This window comes from Pomacea canaliculata, linkage group LG1 (genome assembly GCF_003073045.1).
Source record: "Pomacea canaliculata isolate SZHN2017 linkage group LG1, ASM307304v1, whole genome shotgun sequence".
In the NCBI taxonomy this organism is placed as follows: Eukaryota; Metazoa; Mollusca; class Gastropoda; order Architaenioglossa; family Ampullariidae; genus Pomacea; species Pomacea canaliculata.
In genome coordinates, this window is record NC_037590.1 from 38,238,082 (window position 1) to 38,260,775 (window position 22,694).

At 41.4% G+C, this 22,694-nt stretch overlaps 1 protein-coding gene across 1 annotated transcript; it reads right to left on the bottom strand.

Moving 5' to 3' along the window:
• Positions 1-1,456: 1,456 nt before the first annotated feature.
• LOC112575332 (rhodopsin, GQ-coupled-like) lies at positions 1,457-21,784 on the bottom strand. Its single transcript, XM_025257110.1, has 4 exons — positions 21,345-21,784; positions 14,899-15,929; positions 6,691-6,824; positions 1,457-3,153 (listed from the first exon to the last, which is right to left on the bottom strand). Exons 2-4 carry the CDS (start codon positions 15,222-15,224, stop codon positions 2,405-2,407), a joined length of 1,209 nt encoding a protein of 402 aa, XP_025112895.1. The 5' UTR covers positions 15,225-15,929; positions 21,345-21,784; the 3' UTR covers positions 1,457-2,404.
• Positions 21,785-22,694: the final 910 nt, after the last annotated feature.

A 22,694-nucleotide genomic window follows, 5' to 3' on the forward strand; every position in this document is an offset into this window, starting at 1 on the left:
TCAGGAGAGTGCATGGAACCACCTAATTTTCTGGTAAAAGCTTGGAATATTTTTCGTGAATGCTGACATTTTCTCATTAACCAAAATTTTGCCCTTCACCTGCTCATAGACGTGTTACCAAGATTAAATGCTTTTTAATAAATGAATTATGTTCAAAACTTTCTTTTAGAGAAGACCGAATGATATCCAAAATTCATATGCCTGTCGATGTTCTTCCGGTTTCTGCTAAAAATTGTTTTTATATGAATGACTTCGTGGAGAAATCGGAAACTTCTTGTTCTAATCTCAAGTAAGTACACACGAAGAGAGAGAATATTAGGCTTTTCAAAAGGTTCTTTAACAATTCTGATATTAATGGTTAAAGATTGTACAAGGCAAAGCCTAAATCTTTTAAACTCCTCAGTGACAGAAACAGCATTTATGTTACATAGACATCATATCAGACAACAAATATCATTACAAATATAATTATCTGATTAGCAAGTATTCCTCATCCTTTCCTGTCACACCATAAATTGTTGTAGAGGTGGTGAAGGTTCATTCGGTTCATTCTGTGTTAACCCTTTCGAACATCCCGGTGATGTAAAAAAAAAAACCAAACAGAAGATGTAGATGTAGGACAGACAATAAGGTTTCGTAAGATGCAGAAATTAGTATCATGGCTTCTTTACAAAAAATGAGAGACAGAAGTTATTCAAATTGCCTTTACCTAACACTAATCATTAATGATATCTCTTTTCACCTTTTCTTTCTTTGGCTGCACGCACCTATCTACATCACAGAAAGTGGTATTTAGAGGGGTAAACCTAAACTGTTTATCAACCTTTCCAGCCTGATCTTGTTTTCTCTCCCACACACGTGGACCAACGTTCTCTGGTTGCAGACAAATCCAGCAAACAAACTTCTTCACGAGACACGAACTATAAATAAATTTCTTTTCTCATTTCTTACCTATTTACCCTACATGAGGTTCATAGAAAGAGCAGGAACATTTTATTCACGTTTGAGTTACATATCTGTGTACACATGAAGTATGGTCAGGGTGCTATCCTCATTTTCGTTCTTCCTTTAAATGTTATTTTCAATCGTTTTCAGTATAGGGTACAAGCTATATTAAAACAGAAAGACAATTCAATTTAATGTTATTGTACACATTGTAAATAAAATATGAACTAGTTTTATCTTTCCTATTTGTACATACATACAATCTATATTTACATGTCTAAACGTGCAATAAATGAAAGTTTTATCATACTTTTAACAAATGTAAAAAAGAGAAATATTTTAAACATTTTTCTGTCGATAGAAAGATGGTTATGGAAGAGAGTGGAGTGGCTATGACAAGAAATCAAGGGTTTGTTGAGTTCAGAAGGTCGGGCGTGTCTTAAATACTTACTTTAGCTTCCACAAGCAGAAACAATTGAACAAAATAACAACCAATATTTTTAATACCAAAGCTAAAATATTACATGTTTCTTTTCAACGGTTTTAAATCAGTTTTGTTGGCATGTAACAGGTATAAGACTTAGTAATCACCGAATGAACAAAGAGAACAAGATTTATACGTGACAATCAGAGAATCCGTTTAAAGAGGACGATAATGTCATTGAACTCATCTTGTAGTTCGTTTATTAATCGCTTATCCTCGCGCGCGCGCACACACACACACACACCTTCCAGAGAATGGAATACACACTTCAAGGTGTAGCAGATGGATGCATCAGACGATCCACGATGTTAGACCCTAAAGAATCCGAAGTTTGTATCCACTGTAGGACACACGACGGCAAGAGAGGCTTTCAGACATGTTCACAACTTTGAAGATGTTTTCAATAAGAGGTGGTGGGGGGAATCGGTGCTTTACGCCGCCAGCAACTAAGGTTACGTCACGGCAAGGCAGCAGCCCTATAAGCAGATGCCACATGCAGAGAAAAAACAGTGTGGCTGAGACGAGATCTGAACCGAGGAGAGCCAACCCTCACTGCACTGGTGATAGGGGCTAACCATTGCGCCACCGAGCAGCCTCTTCAATAAGAGAGACGTCACAACTAACTAGAAGCACTTAGAAGCACATGTAACAGCCATCTGTACGTCACCACGATCGTGAGTTTATCATTATCTCGACGATACTGATATTTGCGTCACCATGATCTTTGCACATCTGTAATATTTACGTCACTACTATACAGACGTCACCGTTATCTTTTACGTCACTACGATGCAATCGTCACCATTATCTGTTATATTTACGTCACTACGAAGTATACGTCACCAGGATGTAGCTGTCACTAGCACGTAGACCTTTATCTAGTCTGGGTGTAGTTACCTTCGCGATTTTGTCCCCGCACCTGTTCCGCAGAAATACCCGATATCCACTGGGTGCAACTGCAGCATGACGTCACCACTACAGGGTGGTGGGTGGGTGGTCCATGGACACCGTGAAGCTGCTCATCGACACGTTGGGGTTCCTGTTCATGGCGGACATGACGAGCAGGCGAATTTTTTTTCGAAATTTGGGATGTCCGAGCGAATACAACGGCGGGTTGGACACGGTGGCCACCTTGGCCAGCAAACAGGGAACAGCAGACGTCATCGGGGTCACTAAGTGCGCATCTCCAAACAGCGCGATCGTGGCGACGATGACGTAGGGCGTCCAGGACACGCAGAAGACCCCAACGATGACGAGGGTCGTGACGGCCATCTTGAGCTCCGTGTGCAGCTTGCGGCCCTGTCGCTGGCTCTGAAGGCTGAACTCTGGCCAGTTGTCCATCAGCCCACGCCGGACCGCGGACACGGAGAGGAAGATCCGGACGTAGGAGAAGACGATGACGATGAGAGGCACCACGAAGTTGGCCAGGGTCAAGGTCGTGACGTAGGCGCGGTTGGCGGCGCTGCGGTCGAGGTAGTCGAAGGTGCAGGACGTGCCCGTGCCTTCCAGCGTGAAGTGGCCCCAGCCCATCATGGGGAACATCATCCACAGCACGGAGGAGATCCAGATGACGGCGATGACCAGACGGGTCATGGACCGGGAGACGTGATGCACGGGCAGCACTCGACGCACCACCACGGTGTAGCGGTCGTAGGAGATGGCAGCCAGGGTGTTGATGTTGACCAAGCCTGCCGCGCCCGTGCTAATGGTGTACATCTGGCACACTGCCCAACGCAAAACACACTCGTCATAATCAAGACATGTCTTGGCCACCATTTCACCACGTTTTAAATTTTAACGAGGGCAAAATTTTTTATTATATGAAATTATTAAATTAAATTCATCCTCTGAAAGGAAAGCTCATAAAAGAAAACCATTACCACCACTTAGTCCTTCATACATAAAGTAAAAACTCATCTCTCTCTCACACACACACACACAGGCGGCTACATCACATTTTAGTATTCAGGAGTCGGGTGGCGGAAGAAATAAAACTGTTACCATAATTTTTTGCTTTAACAAGGGAGGTGGAATTTAATGCGTCTGGAGGACATAAAGTACAGAGCAGAGAAGTGCCCGCCAACTTTCGTGATTTCGCTCTGGTGCGCTGACTGGAAATGTCTAGACTGCACATCTGTGCCATCACCACTTTGCCTGACATGTGGACGATCTAATTTAGCCAACTAGAGGTTTCATTGACCGGTTCTCGATCCGAGCAAGTATAAGTGTATTATGTCCTGATTCTCAAAATCGGAGCCAGAATACGGTTCTTTTTTACGAGGTGCAAACCTTTGAGCATCGCACACTCTGTTCTTCAGAGGAAAAAAAAAACTAAAGACCCTAACCCTTCAAAATACCAGGTTACCTTGGCAACACTCTTTTCACACTGAACGTGGCCTTCATCAGATCCATCTCTCGGTCAGTCCACCTACCCTTTAAAACCTTTCTTAAGTTCATTATAGATTACTCTAAACATTTTTTTCTCAGTTCTAATAATTATATTGCTGACATTTAAATGGTCTCAAAAATTTGGTTCTGAGTCCAAATATTCCTGAACTTTCCAGGACTTTGTAGCCCGCTGTATTGTCCTTTTTGGGCGGGAATTACGCCGATGCAATCTCGATATTACCGGAAGATAATTACTTTCCCAACGTTGCCATAATTACTTATAACTATTGATGTACGACACACGCCTATTTAATGCAAAACTGTCGTGCACACAGACCTATTCATTGCGAGGCTTATGTCCTTAATGACACAACGATCGAGGTTTTATTTCGTAAAAAGTCGTACAAAATTTGTCTCAATTAGTGTGAATGCAGTAATACTGCAGAAAGTAGAAATTTCTATGCGAATAATTTTTTTAACTAGAAAGAAGAATATATAAAAAGGACAAGCTAAAAAAAAAAAATAATAATGAGTAAGACAGATGAGATGCCACTTCAAGGGACATAATCCATGGTTTACTAAATCTCGACATAAAATATTCAGGAAAGGGGAGACTACACAGGACAGATGTTGAAACATAATAACGATCGTCAACGGTGGATGTGACATTCATTTGCAGACTTCTCCGACTCTATCCTCAAGCCACCTGTCGAGGGTTAATCAAGTTGTGAATTTACGATCACTGTACTCGTGAAATGGTGTAGAGCTATGGAGACGAATTTCAAACGAAATTCACAAAACGTGGAGCGTGTTCATGGAGTGGGAATGGAGCTTGAGATCATGGTAAAGCTCACATGCAACTGTTCATCAACTGGGTGGAGAAACGAACCGACAAAGACAAATACTCGCACAGATCGTGCATCGCAACTCACCGTCGCACTCGTAATCTCTTGTCGCGGTAATGAAATGCTCGGAGTTGCGGAGTTTCCGATTTACCAACATCACGCGATGATGTTGTGGCAAGGTTGGAAATTTTTTTTTCTTTTTTTTTTGTTTTTGTATGTACTCTGGTTGCCAGGGCAATCTGCTCACCACCCGATGCCTTTTGTCTCGCCAATGTCCGGTTCTCTTGTTCTTCTACGCATTCACAAACCCAAGGGAGGACATTGGCCAGTAAACATGTTGACATGAAAATGTCCTTTGGCGAAGATTACTGTTGACCTGTACATTCACTGATGGGAGAAATTAGCCCTAAATAAACTGGTTTACGGTAAATTAGTTTGGATAAATAAACAGGGTTTAAACCCTTTTAAATACACAAAAACAGTAATACAATGGCGGTGTGATCAGAGGTGAAATTATTGTTGACTAATGCTGCTTCCACAACACTGTTTACTACTTAATTGCCAATGCTACTCTGTAGCTGTTCTGTAGTACACAGAATACTAAAAATAATCCTTTGCACTGTGCCGAGACAGGCTGAAATCAGACGATGAAAAAGAGGACAAAAATAAACTGGTAGTTCAGTACTTCCCGAAAAATTACATTTTTATGTTATTACTTCTTTCTAGCTTTCAATCTTTCTCTTCTTATTTTGGCAGTTTCCTGTTCTTGAGATCTGCTTTGAAAAGTGGGAAGGAAAATATTTATTAGAAGATGTTGTTTTCTTGAAAACGTTGGCAGCCTGAGATACTTTTTTCTCATTTTGAAGTCTCGCACTTGTTAGTGAGGATGTTCCTCCAATTATTATTTTGATTTATCTGCTTCTGTTGTTTTTGTTTTGGCTTTCTTTCTTTTTTCTTTTCTATTTGCTTGATTAGTTTTAAAGACATTGTTTGTTTGTCTCATTTTTTTTCGACAAGGGACACAACTAGATTCCTGTGCTACCTTCGGCAAATAATGTTTATGCTCGACTTTCTGTGAAAACTGCACTGTAATGAATTATTTGTTCTTGACCTACTGGACCTGAAAAATTGGTCTATTGTTTATTAAGCGGCAAACCTCATTTACAATTATTGTAAATGTAATACAACGTAGTATCTGTGTCACTCCCTGTGAATAACAGAAAATGGGTTTCAGCCTCTAGTTTTTAGCTCCTATCAGTAGAAGAAAAAGCCAATCTCATCTGATATTGGTATCTATTTGTGTGATGCCTGATACTTTTATCATTTGTGCTCAGACCTTCATCCAGTTAGTACAGAACTAGGAAGATGCAGACGACAGCAGAGGCGTTAACCCTCTCAGCTTCCCATCCTCCCGCGGCGACAGAACTTTCTCAAAGATATTGAGCGCGCCCTCATTTCCGCTCACCTTTTTTTTCCCGTGACAGTGGCATTTACACAGCTTCTTGAAGTGAGTTGAATAATCAAACTTACAACTTGTCCTCAGGCCACGCAATCAGCGGCCGGAAGCCCACTAACACTCAGCTAAACTGACTTAACACTCAGCTAAACTGACTTAGCTGACTGCTAGGAGCTAGTTATTCAGTTAGCGATTAGCATCTTGCTGAGCACACGGCCTCTCAATGTTGCAATGTTCTATAAAAGATGTTTTGATTGCCCGGAGATTAGAGAAGTTGAGCTTTAAGAAAAATTTCAGTCACAATTGGATAGCTGACAGGTAGCGAGGGCGGCAAACAAACGGGCGATGATAAAAGTATGATGAATATAATATAAAGTTTTCATTGGTCGCCTGACACTCTCATTAACATCTTTGGGGTATCTTTGCATAAATGTTCTATTGTCTTTCTCTCTCTCTCTCTCTCTCACACACACACACATACACAAACACACACGCGCAAGTACACAAGCGCACACACACATTAACTTGTCCGCTCGTTCATTCGTCTCAATCTTCTTAAACATATGCATTACTGTTGTAGCCAAAGGACCAGTAACCCAGGAAACTGGAGACAGCAAAGAGTGGGAAGTCGATAACAGACATGATGATGTCGGCGACGGCTAGACTAATGATGAACAGGTTGGAGGATGTTCTGAGGCTGCGGAACCTGCAGCAGGAAGCAAAAACATGTTATCAAAACAAGTTCCATCATCTTATTGTTTATCTTCAAATATCCACATGTTCGCCCTCGCCAGAATTAATTTTGTTGTAAAAAAAATCATTAGAACATAAATTTTACAATTTAGAAAAGATGCACTAGGAAACAGAAAACATTTCACGAAAAGCTTTTCATCAATTATCTCTTTCTCGTTGTTTACTGAGGCATCATTCCTCTCCAGAATGAATTTATTACAAAATCGTTAGAGGTAACTGTTGAGATTAAAACAGATGCATTATGACTGTACAATGTTTATCATCGAGTGCGAGTGTCCTTGCCTGTTAGATAATGAACAAATGGAAAAGTCTACTCCCCACAAGCTGAGAAACGATTCCAATCTTTGGCTACACAGAGATGAAAGGACAGGCTGAAATCTTGCAGGCTTAATGACTGACTACTAATTACAAGTTTGCTGACAGACAAATCTTTTTACTAGCCTCTTGCACAGTCAGGATGAATAATCGTCAAGAGTGGCTTGCATCCTGCCAGGGTAATGACTGGCCAGTATTTTACAGGCGAAACGAGTAAGTGTCCCTGAGCTCGTCGAGCTGTTTCATTGCTTTTTCTCCAGCTTTTCCAGCCATTTAATATATTTTCCTGGGAAGAAGACATATCCTGAGACAAGCTGAGAAGAGAAACTCCTGCCATTCGGTTGAAAAAAAGTAAATGAAGCGTCTAGAAGAGTTATTTGCCGTTTGCCCTTTGTGATTGCCATCGGGTCTGTCCAAATTCCAGTGTTTAGAACGTGGACGTGCCGAACATAATTTCTGTATGTTCAAACTACATCATCAGTTATATGCATAAAGTGACATTCGACATTCGACAAGTGCCTGAGGACGCTGCTCGGTTAGTATCAAAGGTTAGCGCCTGTCACAATACAGTGAGGATTGGCTTCCTGGGTTCAGATCCCATCCCGGGAAAACTGTTCTTTATTTGCGTGTTGCCACTTTTTATAGGGCTGGCAGCTTTGCCGTTGTATATCCTTAGTTTCTGGCTTGCCATAAAACACCAAACACTCTCGTTTGTTTACTATTATTTTTGTTTGCTTTTATATTTTTAGGATTATATCATGATAATGAAGTAATCCTAGATCGCTCTTTGACCAGATCCTTCTAGAAACTAAGATAATGTTATTGATTGGAAACAAAAGAACGCAGCCTTGACCTACAGCTTGTCAGATAAACTTGGAATGCTAATGGAATTTTGTGACCCAAGTGCGTGACATCGTAATTCTAAGACAAGCTGCGGAAAATGAGATTTTTTTCCCGTTACGCAAGTAGTGGTCTAAGACAGCCAATTTGTAGATGTATTCACGGAAACCTAGTGAACTGCAGGTCATTGATGCACGGTTTGAATTACAAGATGATGTGAAAGTGGGTCGCATCCGATATCTGATTGCTTCCCTGACATCACCAAAGTGAGACCCCGGCGACAAAGAAGTGTACAAACACGTGATACACGAGCTGGGCTGTTCATCACGGACCAAACGAGTTTTTGGTAGGAAGCAGATGGGGGGCACAGGAAAAGAAGATATCAAAGGTATGTATATGTATGCAAATTGATCTCCCTTTCCGTATGAGGACATCCGTACAGCAAAGCTTCCATCGATTGCCAGAGATATCTTGTGGACCAAATCTGGGCCTAGTGGCACAGAACCACCAAAAGCAATGAGAATACGATTAGCAAAGAAAAACCGGAGAAAGCCCTGTCAGCCTGCACACCACGATGGACTGCTTGAAGACATATTTTCAGCATTAACTCCTAGAACGAGGTCAGAGCACAAATTTGCTTCTGGGTTAACTACCAACATCAAGATATACAGCAGACGGTGCTATCTTTGGGTTGACGGAGGTATGAAGCTTATGGTCTTTATTGGTTATAAGTACTGGGAAGTGGAGGTCGAAGTCTTTCGCCGTAAACAAGGAAATAAAAAGTAGCTAAGTATGAAATTTATTCAAGTCTATTATTGATTTAAAGAATGTTATTGAAGTTCTGAATATTAAACTGTTAAATGGCTCACTGAGACCTGACAACTTGGTGAGAGGCTAAGATCTGGTCTCGGCAAACAGCCAGCAGTCCAGAGAGACAAACCTCCGTGTACACACGATACGTCATGAATCTTATCTTGGTAAATTCTGTTGCGAAGGTATTTCAAATCCAGTATCAACAAGACTAAAACGAGGACATATCCAGGCTTGGACATAGCTACCAAAGCTTAGTCTTATTATCGAGCCTTAAGTTGAAGAAGTTCAGGCAAAACTCCGCTCAACTTCTCCCAGAATTCTCTTTGACTTAAAGAAGCTGCAAAACCCAAACGCTGCAGAAATCTTCAAGGTTCTAGTTGGAGATGGCGAATTTAAAATGATGGACTGGTCGTTCTTGGAAAGACCTACTCACGACTGACCCTCCTGCGTCCAGCCAGGTCAGGCCGATGGCCGGTACCAGCAGTCGGTCAACTGATGATCAGCTAGTGCCAGTTACAGGATGACTCATGGCGATAATAAACATCACGGGGCTGTCTAAATAACACGCCTGACACTGTTCCCTATGGCGTAAACCAAGATGGTTTTTTTTAGTAAGAACACGACAATCAATAGTTGTTTTCTGCTCGTGCAGTGGATGCAGATTGCTTTGTGTTCTGTGTGCCAACCGAGGTCTTTGAGCCAGCATCCTAAACTTCCCTTGGGAGACAAGAACAAATGTTACAGCTCTACATGCTGGAAATTAATGGCATAATCAAGGCTGGAAACGAACACACTCTTTAAATCAGATGAGTAACAATCGATCAGAGATTTTAGTTTTGATGGGGGAGGGAGGCTTGTGGGAAGATCTGCACACCCCCTCACCCCTTCTAAAAATAAGAAATATCTCAACGAAAACCGGCTTCCAAACTATGGTAACATAGTTGTAGTAAGTTATATAAACACTTGCTCTTGCGCACAACGAATTACAAACAACACCCTGACGAACTCCCGCAGACGAAGAAGGAATGAGCAGACGGTTAATTTTCAGTTGTCAAGATAATGGAAACATTTACCTTTCAACTGTAGTTAAGAAGCTTGAAAGTGAAAGTGGTTGATGTTCGACTGAGGTCAGAATAGTAGGGTACACTAGATTGTTTACAGATTGTTGTCAACTGGTCTTGTTTTCTTTCTTTTTAGTTCCACTCAGACCTATTAAACACTCCTAACAACCTCTGTTTTACTTCAGCATGATGTAGTCCGACGGACCAAACACCCAAAGAAGCCAGACACCAAATACACCAAACAACACAAGACCTACTATAAATATCAGAAAGAGAACTTGACGATGGTAGATTTTCCCTTCCTTACAAAACTTTTCAGCTGAAGATACTTCTCCGTTCAAGCTTCAAATGTGAGTGAAATGTTAAGAAACTTTTTGTTCGAGTCTTTTTCAAAGACACTAGTCTAAACCGTCATTCGACCTTTGGTCCAAGCACTTCACTGTTTTTATTTAGAACTACTCAGTAAATGCCAGAGTCCCTTGAGTGAGCTCCACACCAAACCTTCTCCCAGTACTTGTGAGTTATTGAGGACCAGAGAGACAGAGTGGGTGTTTTTGTTTATTGTTTTGTTGTTGATTTTGTTGTTTTTGTTTGGTGGACTAAAGTCAATGTAGAGAGTGTGGTTCAAGTTTCAGTAGCTCCATGAAAGCACAGAAGGATGCTACGGCTTCTCGTCTGACAGAAAATGACAAGCCACAGAAAGCCTGTTAGACGGTTAAGATAGTTTGTCAGATCACAAGTATTCTTAGTGATTCTGTGCCAGGGGCTCAGCCAGGAGCGAGAAGTTTTCTGGGACTCCGACTCATTAATCTTTGTCTGATTCGTAAAATTACATCTTGTGGGAGGGAAACGGGGGTAGGGGGAGAAGGTGGATTCTGGAAATGTCAAGGGGAATTAATTTTGATGATCCAGGTCTTGATAAGACTTTGTGTATGTCTATGTAGCACGGTCTTGTGGCACATCGGGTAAATGCTTTTTTCCCCAGTAAATCATGATCGGGTGTTGCTGGGTAAATACAGGAAGAATTTTGACTGCAGTGTTCACCCGTAATTTCCTCTCACGAGCAACTAGAATCCAAAATTCTTTGAAGAAGGACGTAAACCCTTTAATGTGTTCTGCAGATCGCATCATCAAAATTGTGAACAAGATTACGATTATACCAATTAAGTACATATTCCAAGACATCCCCCTCCTAAAAACCTATCTTAGAATCAATGTCAGGAGAGACAAGGAACTGTGCCATTGGCCTAAATGTTGTCCTACAACAGGAAATCCATGTAAAGAAGCGAAAATTGTCAAAATGGATTAACAAAATGGGGACTCCAGCCCTAAAGATTATCTTTTTTTCTTGTAAATTGTTCTCATTACATTCAGGGAAAGCAATCATCTCACCCGATGAGCTCAAGAATGTTTACTTGCTTTGACTTGTACTACAAAAGATTTTGCACTGAAGAAGGGAGGACGGGGTGACGACCAGACGACCTTCGCCTTGCCAGACCGATCGAGTGACCTGAAAGGACTGGAGGAGTGAGAAGCTCAAATAATGAGGCTAATCGAGTCACCACATTGGAGAACGCAGACCACAACGATTTGTTTCTCTCCTTCCCCACACTCCACATAAAAGAATCGCGGGACTGGAAAAGATGGACTTCCTAGGGCTTTGCCGCTGTTTACCATCGAAGCGCAAGCATTCTGATGAAGAGAGAAAGAGAGGAAAGAAAGAAGAAAAAAAAAATATGTTAAGAAAACCTGATCGAAGAGGCATCGTGTTATATTCCGACTTGGAAAACTCATTTCTCTTTTACAGTTTATCTTGAGAAGGTTAACACTGACAGCTTTGCCCTTAGAAGAACTCTTTTTATGTTTGTAATACAGTAAAATATAAAAAATTGCTTCCATAATTACTGTAGGTAATAAATACACTGAACTCTGCAGACTGAAATGTGTGGGTGGCATGCAACATTTTTCCAAGGCTTGCATTTGTTACATGGTCTTGGTCTAAGTCAGACCTGGGCAAAGGCCGGCCCGCCTCCTGTCTCTGGCCGGCCCGCCCGCTGGCCCGCCCGCCAGTATATATACTATATATACAGTATTGGATAAAACTGAGTTAACTATATTAGTCCGGCCCTCTAAAACCATCCCAATTTCTCATGCGGCCCCTTGGGAAAATTAATTGCCCACCCCTGGTCTAAGTTGATGGAAATACAACAAACCATACAATCAGATGTATTGCAGATAATGTCAATCACTTTACATCACAGTATGCAACATTTTAATTCCGACGAGATTTGTTATCATCGTAGCTCCATATCATCACTGTGTTGTCGAGATTCTTGTGCCAAGATGGGTAAGTGGGTAGAATTCAAGCGATTATAAATTTTATTATCTCTGCCTCCATCGCGATGAGGTCATTAAGACTGTGGTCTTCAAAAATTTATTTTGATTAACGCCCTGTATTTGCGAGGATGGATGGGAGCAGGCGGGAAACAGAATTACTTATCGATCTTAAGAGATTTTTTTTTCTCATCATCGCCCTCATCATCAACCAGTCATCAAAACTCTAATCAGCTCGCAACAGTTCTGTCTTAACGATAAGTTTGCACTGTGGAGGTTGAGGACGAGATGAGTCAAACAGAAATTAATAGGAGTTCTAAAGATTTTCTTGATTACATGACATGAAACGTGACTGTCAAAAGAAACTCTAAACACCAAAAACACCACGTGTACCCTACTAGTCAGCCAGGTGCGCACACGTGTCAAAAACCACGTGACCTGGCACGTGACGAGGCCTGGAGGCCGGCGCCAGAGCGGCTCACATAGCACTGACGTCATAGCAAAATAGAAACAAACCTCATTCATCTGCACTGACTGGGCTTGCAGTTCGTATCGAATAAATGCTACTAACTCCTTGATGGAGGATGCTGAAAGGGAAGCCGCAAAGCGCAGGGGATGAGGATGTTGCGCCGGTTATATTTACACCTGTCAGACGTGAAGCCTGATGTCGGATGTTTTTGTCTCAGTTTAGCACGAGATATATCTACATCACAGTTCCTTGTTTACTTAGGGTAAAATGACACAGCTTGCTCTGAAACTTTTTGGCTACAAGAAAAGTATTATTGTCAAGGATATTTGTTTGTAGGGAATAAACACTTTACAATACCTAACACTATCTGATGTTTAATACAGCTGGGACATTACTATTTCATGCTATGTAGATAGAGTTTAAAGAATCATTAAATGTATTAAAATATTATGAGTACATCGGCTACTTTCTGTAAACAAACTGATCTGGGAATAGTACGTACTGAAAAAAAATTTAAGTAGCACCTAAAATAAGTTTTCACGAGATTTGAAATAAAAGACAATATTTTCGGCGATAAGACAGGTATAATATTCCATCTCAATCCTGCCATTACTTAACCCTAAGATACAAATTTTTGAAACATATTTCTCAGCTTTATCTTGTCGCGAGATGTAGATATTAGGTTGTGTTTGCCATATGACAATGATGTACTGCCTCCTTTCGGACACGATTCACAAAGTTTTGAATAAAACCACAGTATCAATGTCGAGGCGACCGTATGTCAGTCGCCTACTTAATAATTAAAAACACAAAATTAAGATCATGCTTGCACTCAATGACATAGGTAACAGAAGACTGGTTGCTGAGGACACTCCTTCAAAGTCCTGTCCACCTCTGTCGTTCAGCCAAGATAATGTTTCCTCCCACGCGCATGCGTGCCTGTGTTCGTGTGTGTGTGGGTGAGGGATAGAGTGTGTATAATTTTTTATTCAGTTGTTGGAAGGCCATCTGGTCCATATCAACATCAAATACTGATGGTTACTTGATAGAAACATTGAGAGGTTGTGCACTAGTATCATTTCTTTTGTATTAAGGGACTGCGAAACAACCTGAAGACATAAACAGAGAGATGGACGCATGCAAGAATCGTGATAAACACTGGAACATTAGAGAGCAAGCTCAAAGACAAACGGAACTCTGCAGAATATGATGTAGAAGTTTTCTCACATTTCATCGATGAGAACTCGGTTCTCTACATCTCAACAGACAGAGTTCTGTAGTCGCACAGGAGACTAAATGCAGTCGGATAATACAAAGAGCCCTTTGAAGCACGTGATGAGAATGTTTGTGGCTAGATATGATGTCAGATGTCTGGCAATTTGCAGTCGGCAGAACATGTGAGGATGAAACTGCAGACAAAAGGGCAAAGAGCAGAGAAGACACCGCACATATTTTTACAGCAACTCTCCTGCCGTGAGATTCGAAATCCAGCGCACGCCCAGACAAGCTTTTTCGTTTTTCCCGAACTCGAGAGACGAGTAGGTGGCAAACAGGGAGTCAAGGAATATTTGTATATCATGTTTCTTATTTTGCTCTCAACGACACGGTATAATGAGGGTTTTTGTTGGTGTTGTTTTGTTTGTTTTTTTTTTTTATCTAGAGAATCGGATTGCAAACAGTTTAGGAAAAATGTCAGATGACGATGATAGTTAATGACAGTTAATAAACAGTTTTCTGTTTCCTACGCTGTTGTTCTTTGAAACCTTTCGCAATTTTCTGTTAAGCTAAAAAATTTTGTATGAATAAACATAAATAAAGTATTTCTTGCAAAATAAAAATAAAAAAACAAGATGGCAGAGAAATATTCAAAAAGACAGACGACAACAAAAATGAAACAATGATAAATATCATCACCACCCCATCCCTTTGATTAAAGCAACTGATTAAAAAGTGATTAGTCACTGACAAATATGGTCTTTTGATTTCAAATAAAGACTGAATTTTTTGGTCAGGATTTTCTGGCATTTTTTTTCCTGTATTCCATCCCTTCTTTCATTCCTTTATTCATTCATTCAATCATACCTTCCTTTCTTTACTCATTCGTTCTTCCTTTCATACTTTTCTTCATTTTTTTTCATCCATAAGCCAGCCGGTCTACCAGCCAGACATGCCTCTAGTATCAGTAACCACCTCACCTCACTATGGACCACAGGACGAGGACGTTGCCAACGATGGCGAAGGCGGCAACGAAGAAGACGACAACGCCGATGCAGACGTGCATGGCGTAGGGTAGAGGCTCCTGCTGCAGCCAGTGGGGGTCGACCAGTCGCTCCCACTCCCAGATCCGCCGCCAAGCATCCCTCCTCGGCGTGCTCGAGTTCTCCGGCAGGGTCAAGGTGAAGGCCACCACATCGTTGACGTCAGAGAGGAAGGGCCGATGGGATACATTGTTTGATTCCAGAGGCAGAGAGGCATTGCGAACGAGGGACAGCATGGATGCCCACGTGTTAAACAAGGTCATCGAGTACGGAATCAGAGACGAAGGGGAGGTTAACAGGACTAGACAAGGATCACGTTCATGAAGACCCTTTAATGTCGATAGACGAGCTACACGAGACAGGCGGAGAATTATCTTGTAAACAACATCATTTCAATCTCTGTTTTCGATTCACTTTTTTTTCCTCCTCAGCAGTTCTTTTCTTTAAAACTTCATTGATCCTTTCCTTTCTTTCATTTTTTTTTTAAATACTGAAGCGCTAAATGAACACCGGCATACACTATAAAGAAAAAAATTCAGAATTTCACTGATGTCCAATCCAATCTTCTTTGTTGACGATGACAGTGTGTGTAATTCACTGAACACCAACAATAGTTACTCCCCAGGAGTAATGACCAGTCTCGGGTACCACGTGACCACCCAGAAAATTCGCAGACGCTAGACTATTAACAAACAACAGCAGCTTCGAACACCGGCAGTCGACTTGCCCACGAAGGTCCCTCTTTTTGATCTGTCCATTGTCATAACGACACTGAAAACAGACCTGCAAAAATGGTCTCCATCATTTTAAACAGCACGCAGAGTCCGCATGAAGCCGGCTTTAGTCAGCAGAGCCATAATCGATACGTTTGATCATGTGAGCATGCGCAGTCCTGACACTTTCTGACGTCCAGCAGGCGGCGGGCAAGTGGTCCAAGACGCGGGTCACAGCGCGGTCAGCGCCACCACCTGGAATCAATCAGGACCTACAGGTTAATTCTTGTCACTAACTTCCACAATATTTATCTCTGTCCACCTATTTTTTGCTCCCATTTTGGGGTGAAGGAGGCGTTGGTAGGGTGCAGTTTATTGACTTGGTAAAGCTCAATGCAAGATCGTTTTTCCCAAGATCCGGAAATATGGGGCGGGGTAATTAATCCTCTTACTTTGTGTTCTCGGGATAAAGACCCTCAGACATCGCCATGCACAAAAACAAAGTCGGCAACATACATTCACACACACATAAACATACATGTTTACATTGTCAAAACAACAAGCAGGGTCAGGGATGGGGCAGAGCTATAAAGACATGTTTGCAAGGTAATGAAATGGTTCGCTGCCGACATTAAACGCAAATGGAAAGCTATTGGGAAGGGACCGAAGCATATACAAAAACCATACACATACACATACATACATGCACTGGAAAAAACCACAGAGAGAGAGAGAAAGAGAGAAAGAAACACAAACAGCGATTTCTTGTTGATTAACTGATTTTTTCCCCCGATTCACAAATTCGTTGTGTGCTGGTGCTTGAATTTTTCATGTATGCAATCAATGCTGTCGTTTGGAGTCGTAAATCCTGCTGCAGCAAACAGTTCTCTTCTCTGTCGTCTGCATTTTGTTGTAATAGCAGATGTCTCTATTTCTGATATGAAATGCGTTTGTGAGTCTGGTTACACATCCTGATACAACATGTTGACTGATGCCAGCCTGCTCTTCTACTAGTCCTGAAACTTGCCAGTTGTATAAAATCTTAGACAAACACCTTCAGTCGTGCAGTGAGTTGTTCTTCTTGAGCTGGAAAAAATCTGCTTCATCTGTAAGGTCAACGGGCTTCTTAATAAAAATTTTGCTATGATTTCATCGTCAGAACACAATATCCTTTTCCCCAAAAATGCGATTTCTTCGCAACTGATGCCTTTGAATAAAGTTTATCGTGAATCCCATCGTATTTTATTCATACGATGCAAAATCTTTGAACAAATCGAAAACCTTACAATGTCTTTTTAAAACAAATTAGGTGTAGTGATCCGCTGTTTTTCATCAACGGAAGAAAGGATTTCACACAGATTTTGGGAAATAATAGCTACCCTGGCACCTAATCATGTGAAAGCCACCAGTCGCCACTAGTTCTTGAAGGTCTTTCTTACTTGGACAAACATGGACACAGGTTTGATATGTTTGGCAAAGTTTTTGCATAACCTATCACGGGTGGAAAACAGGCCAGTAAACCACCCTGGTCAAAAGGGTCATCAGGGTACAGGGTGAACAAGAAAACAGCCCGTGCATATAATTTCGGTGTATTAAGAGTTATCTAGCCTTTAAATGGAAGAGTGAAGTTGGGTCTTCTTCCAAGCTATGCTAAGCATCATAATCAAAACAGGTAAAGATAAAAAAAAAAATTCTAAATCTTTTAAAGACAGAGATTGAAAGCCGGAATAGAAAAGACTAATAGAAGGAAATTATTTCTTTGCAGTTGTGGGAGACTGGCGAAAAACGATAAATTAAGACATGTATTTTGTTGTTTAAGCTTCATTGTTATTTACTATACATTTCTACACACCTCTCCCGGCCATTCATCATTGATTTCATTACTGTCATGGAATGAACGTGCTGAACCCTACGCAGTTGTAAGCATTCTTCTTTGTGTTGACGAAAGTGAGGCTGACTGAGCAAATAAACGGAATACAAAAAATAAATAAACAAAACAAACTAACCCTGGAGCTGCGTGGCCTTAAAAACCGCACACTGATATAATCGTCATGTAAAAACTTTGCGGAACTTGATCCAAAGACTATCTAAATTGTCTGGTAAAGTATGGCCTGTAGCAAGCTCTTCACTTCACGATTGCTTTTTTTAAATCACTCGCGAATGTCTCATTCACTGAAGACTTTTTTCTGAAGTATACCAATGCAGGATGGAGCACGTGAGAGCAGCCTGTGGGAAGTGACAGATCAGTTGTGATGTGTGGGCTGCCAGTGATGCGGTCTCACCTCCAAATTGTTTCTTCCTCACCCTCCCAGCAGAAGAGTAAGAATGAAGACCGTTGTTAACCGAGTAAAGAGCCGAAGTGTCCAACCTCCCACGTGTCACAAAGTTCCGTTTTACTGGCAAATTTATTGGCAGATATGTTGAAACTTGGCTCAGCTTACTGAAAAAAGTTCTAGTCTCAATAAAAGTTCATCCGAAACTATCGGTTTCCAGTGATCTTCACATAAAACTTTGTCAAACTTGGTTGATTTCTCAATGACATTTGTCCGGTTGAGAAATCAACTAGTTTCGATAAATTAGTTTAAATTTCCTTCCATTTTATTATATTCCACGCTTTCTGCTCGTTTGCAAACTTATGAAAAACTTTTTTTTTCCTGATGGATGTGTACGGCAGCGTTTTAACGAGTCTGAATGTGACTTTGGATGTGATAATGATAATAGTCGCTCTCGGGATTTGTCTACACGACAATAAGATATTAGCTACAATCAGCTTAGTTGTGCCTTGTCTGCCAGGGATGGGGTGTCTGGCAGATTTTTCCCACAAATCTGGTATCTACAATTCAATTTACCTGCCCTGTCGGGATTGCCGAGATTCCGGAAACAAGGATACTCAATGTCTGTTAGTGTGGCTTCAGATGTTCGATACTCTCAGACCCATCCGTTCACAACAAAATTAAACTTATTCTTCCACGCCATAAAGTGTTCAAAAAATGAAGCCTCTCCTAAAAAAAATAGTATAGAACTTTAGTCTCAATTTGTGGTGAGAAACAAATGAAATAATTCACTGGCAACCGGAAGTGTAGTTGATGGTGAGAGAAGAGCGTTGCTGGAAGGTCCGTGCCCTTTGACCTACACACGGATGGACTATTTCTTAACCAGTGTGTGCTCTGAACTATGCACTAACATTTAGTCCAAGACAAAACCTTTAACTGTTGCACGAAGGCCTTATAAATCCTTTCTCCATGATGTGGACCTAACAGACATCTAAATAAACTTTCTGTCAAATATCAAACTGTCAACATAATTTTCTGTAAGCTGTTTCACATTTTCGGTCACCGATATCTCTCTCTCTCTGTTGACTTTCACTACTAAAGGCAAGCCTGTTGTTAACTTACTGATTACTCATATGTAGGCGGACAAAGCCTAATTGCATCATTGTAACTGAGATGGGTACAGGCGGATACAGACACAAGCAAACGAAACAGATCACGAGGAAAGGCGGAAAAAAAGAGACAAAGCTTATTTAGTTACCTGGTAACGAGATGGGCTGCCGACCCGTCGCCCACACTCCAGCCTCAGAAGTCAATTAAGGTCTCAACTGTCTTTCTTTTCTTTTCTTTTCTTTTTTTTTTTTCTTTTTTGGAATGGAAAAAAATTTGTGGGAGTAAGGAGGTGAAAGCATTAGAGAAGCGAACACTGAAATGTAAATAAGAAGGTGGGCAGACGTGTGAGAGGAACACAATGAAATAAATAAACTCGTGGTACTCTCCATCTTCTACAGTCACCTTTATCTGTTTATGCTATAGTTCACACAGCTCTTCTCTCTGCCTCTTCTTTCTCTCTCTGCTTACCCGTCTGTCTTTCTTCCACTTTCTTTCTTTCTGCTTTCTGGCAAAACCTGGGCAAGGCAGATAGACACTATTATTCAAATCGGATTGGAAGAGAAATCAATACAAAAATCGATTTTGCCATTGGCCGAAAAACATTGCCGTTCAAAGGCCGTGCAAGCTGGTTTATATGTTAGTTATACGGATAGGTTCCTCTCATCGACACACTTGACATCAACCTCCTTCATCTAGAATTTCCATCAACATGTTTAATTATTCACGATGTCAGGTTGAATGAGATGTCCACATGACATCTATGAGAGTATATATATAGAGAGAGAGATCTGATGTCACCGGGTCCACTTCTGCCAGCTGAGATTTATTGTCATCTTTTGTTTATCGCTTCATTTGAGTTTAATTATGTCGTGTGCGGCATCAGGGTCGAGAAATAATAATTATATACATATACGCGAAGACGCCCACACACTCACAACTCGCATGACAGGCTCATTTCGTCATTCAAACCACACAGACACATTTATGCACGCACCTATCCGCCCATCCACCCATCCGCGTGTGTGGAAAAAGTGAAAATACTTGTTCTCGTCATGTCTTTGTCAAGGCTGTGACCTGGTTCATATTTCACTGCTCGGCCTGAGACTGTGGGAGAATGGGAATGAGTGCGTGCTTGCGTGAGCGACTGGAAGTTTCTGGAAGGATGAATGAGTACAATATATTTTGTAAACGGGTGGCCAGCCACTCAATTCCGGAGGACACAAGTAGGTGCCAGGACACGTTGTGATGGAGACTGGCGACTGAGCCGCAAATCCCGGTAGGTGCGTGTTTTCGGTTTGAAAAATAAATTCTAATTTTTCGAAATTTCCTTCGAAAACCGCAACTCAAATGTACTAGGGGTTACAATTTGTTATTACATCCATTTTTATAGTGTAGGCACAGTTTTGGGGCGGAGAGCAAAAGTTCGCCTGGAGAAGGAACCTAAATGTCGGGAGCAATTTTATTTTGTGTAGCGTTTTATTTTGAACCAGCGAAAAATCTTTGAACACAAAAAATAAACAAAAATAACACGTTCTGGAACAACGAGCAACTGCTAAGCATATCATACAACATTTTCTGTAATCAAAACGAATATTCCTGGCAAATTCGATTGGGGTAGGACATATGGTTTGTATTTGATCATTAGATACCCCGCGCTGGGGCGCCTATCATCGATACCGTGAGGGTTATCTGTGCTGGGTTCAGATCTCGTTTCGGGCACGCTGTTCTTTCTCTGCATGTGGCATTTGTTTACATGGCTGCCTTGTCGTTATTATAGCCTTAATTGCTGGCTGGGTGTAAAACACCAATTTGCCTCTCTCTCTCTCTCTCACCCCTCACTCACTTGCTGCCTTGTTAATTAAATTGATTGATTATTCATAGACATTAATGGATGGCTGTATGATGTTTCCTTGTATAATGCAGAATCCCAGCACTTGGCCAGGCTCTCCGCGACTTGGCTAACAGGCCAAGAATAAGAGAAAACACACACACTGACACGCTTAACTAAGGATAACATAGAAGATAAACTAGAGAGAGAACGGAGGGCCTTTAACGCCCTGTTAAAACTTCCGCTGTTTCATGATTTTGAACTTATGCATTGTGTACTTTTATTTTTGTACACGCGACACCTTTTTGTATTTGTTTAAAGCCACAGCTCGATACAGCCCTACAACCATTACACATTTTTGCCAATGCCCGCCACGGAAAGAAAAGCCGGAGAGCAAATATGCAACAGAAAAAAAAAGAAATATAAACGTGGGTTTGAGTTCCAGAACAATGCACTCACTTTTCTCGTCCCTGCCTTTCCGATCTTCGAATTCCTTCTCTGCGTGGGAAGAGACCCTCACATCACTTGCCACATCGCCGGTGGGAATAAACTCACACACCTACGGGAGTTGAAGATGGCTGCCGAGGGAGGCTGGTGGTAACGGCGGAGCGGTCTGAGCTCAACATTTGGAAGAGTGGTTCGTCCCGAGAGCGGAGCCTCCGAGCCTCCATTGCTGGATCAATCCAGTGGCGGGTCACTAACTACGTTTCCCGACCTTCTTCCCAATCATTAAAATAGTTCCGACAGCGGAAGCTGACCTAACCGGAACTTCTCACCGCCTTTGAAGGGTCGCTCGTGAAAGGAAGAGGAGCGCGAGAGGAGAAATCACGTGCCAACTGGCGCAACAGCTTGAAACATATTTATCGTATGTCACACAGGTTGGGGGGTGGAGAGGATACAAAAATTATCCCCAGGCAACACAGTAAAGTCGATGACATATCACTTTTTTTTGTTTTACTTATTTGTAAGTCATTGAATACTGTTATGAGAAGGGATGTAAGCGGCACGCACGCAAAACAAACGTTTTATTAAAGGTAAGCAAACAAACTTCCGTGTGACGTAGAACTAAGACAGGAAGTATCGTTGATCATTGCTATTATTTGGTCATGTCATAAGGTCACGTGACGGAGAACTAGACTTTGTCTAAGCAAACGAAAGAGTCCCGTGAAATTTCTCTTACTTAACACAAAATTCTACAAAACCTTCAACTTTTTCCACATGAACAGACACGAAAATAGACGATATTCAAATTAGTCTTACTCTTTACGAGATTCTAAGCAGTTTTATTTTGCCTTTACAATCCCTTTAAATAGTGCTTGGAGTACAAAGAGGTGAGCAGCGAATAGGTAGTGGTTTGAGCTCTGCCATCTTGTTTTGTCTGAATGACAGTGTACAACGCACTGATTAAGCACACATCACACGGCAAAACATTTCAAGCCGTTCATATATAAGAGGCTCCATGCGACTTTGCTCTTTCGTCACACCCAAGGGTCATCGCCAGCCCTTAATCGTTGATGAGAAACGAAAAATGTGGTTTGTCAAGCTGCCGCCAAATCAATTTATTGCCTTCAGTGCGACTGCCGAGGACGCCCACGTGTCCTCACATATAGAGAAGCATACATACTTTCTACTTCAGTTGTGGGGTTAAACAGGTGTGCCACACACATTTAAAAATATACTCTATTCAACTCTATCACGCACTGATTTTTTTAACGACGTTATTTTGCAAGCTTCACCTACCACATCACATAGAAAAATGAACATCAAACAATCTCTCTCCGAGTGTTTTGCGCATTAGCTGGAGTACGT

Excerpts from the sequence above, each read along its gene's own strand:
- LOC112575332 (XM_025257110.1), bottom strand. The coding sequence starts at position 15,224 with ATGACCTTGTTTAACACGTGGGCATCCATGCTGTCCCTCGTTCGCAAT. Across the intron at positions 6,825-14,898 it reads GTCCTGTGGTCCATAGTGAG|GTTCCGCAGCCTCAGAACAT; the intron begins GTGAGGTGGTTA and ends TTCCTGCTGCAG. Across the intron at positions 3,154-6,690 it reads CTGGTCCTTTGGCTACAACA|TGTGCCAGATGTACACCATT; the intron begins GTAATGCATATG and ends TGCGTTGGGCAG.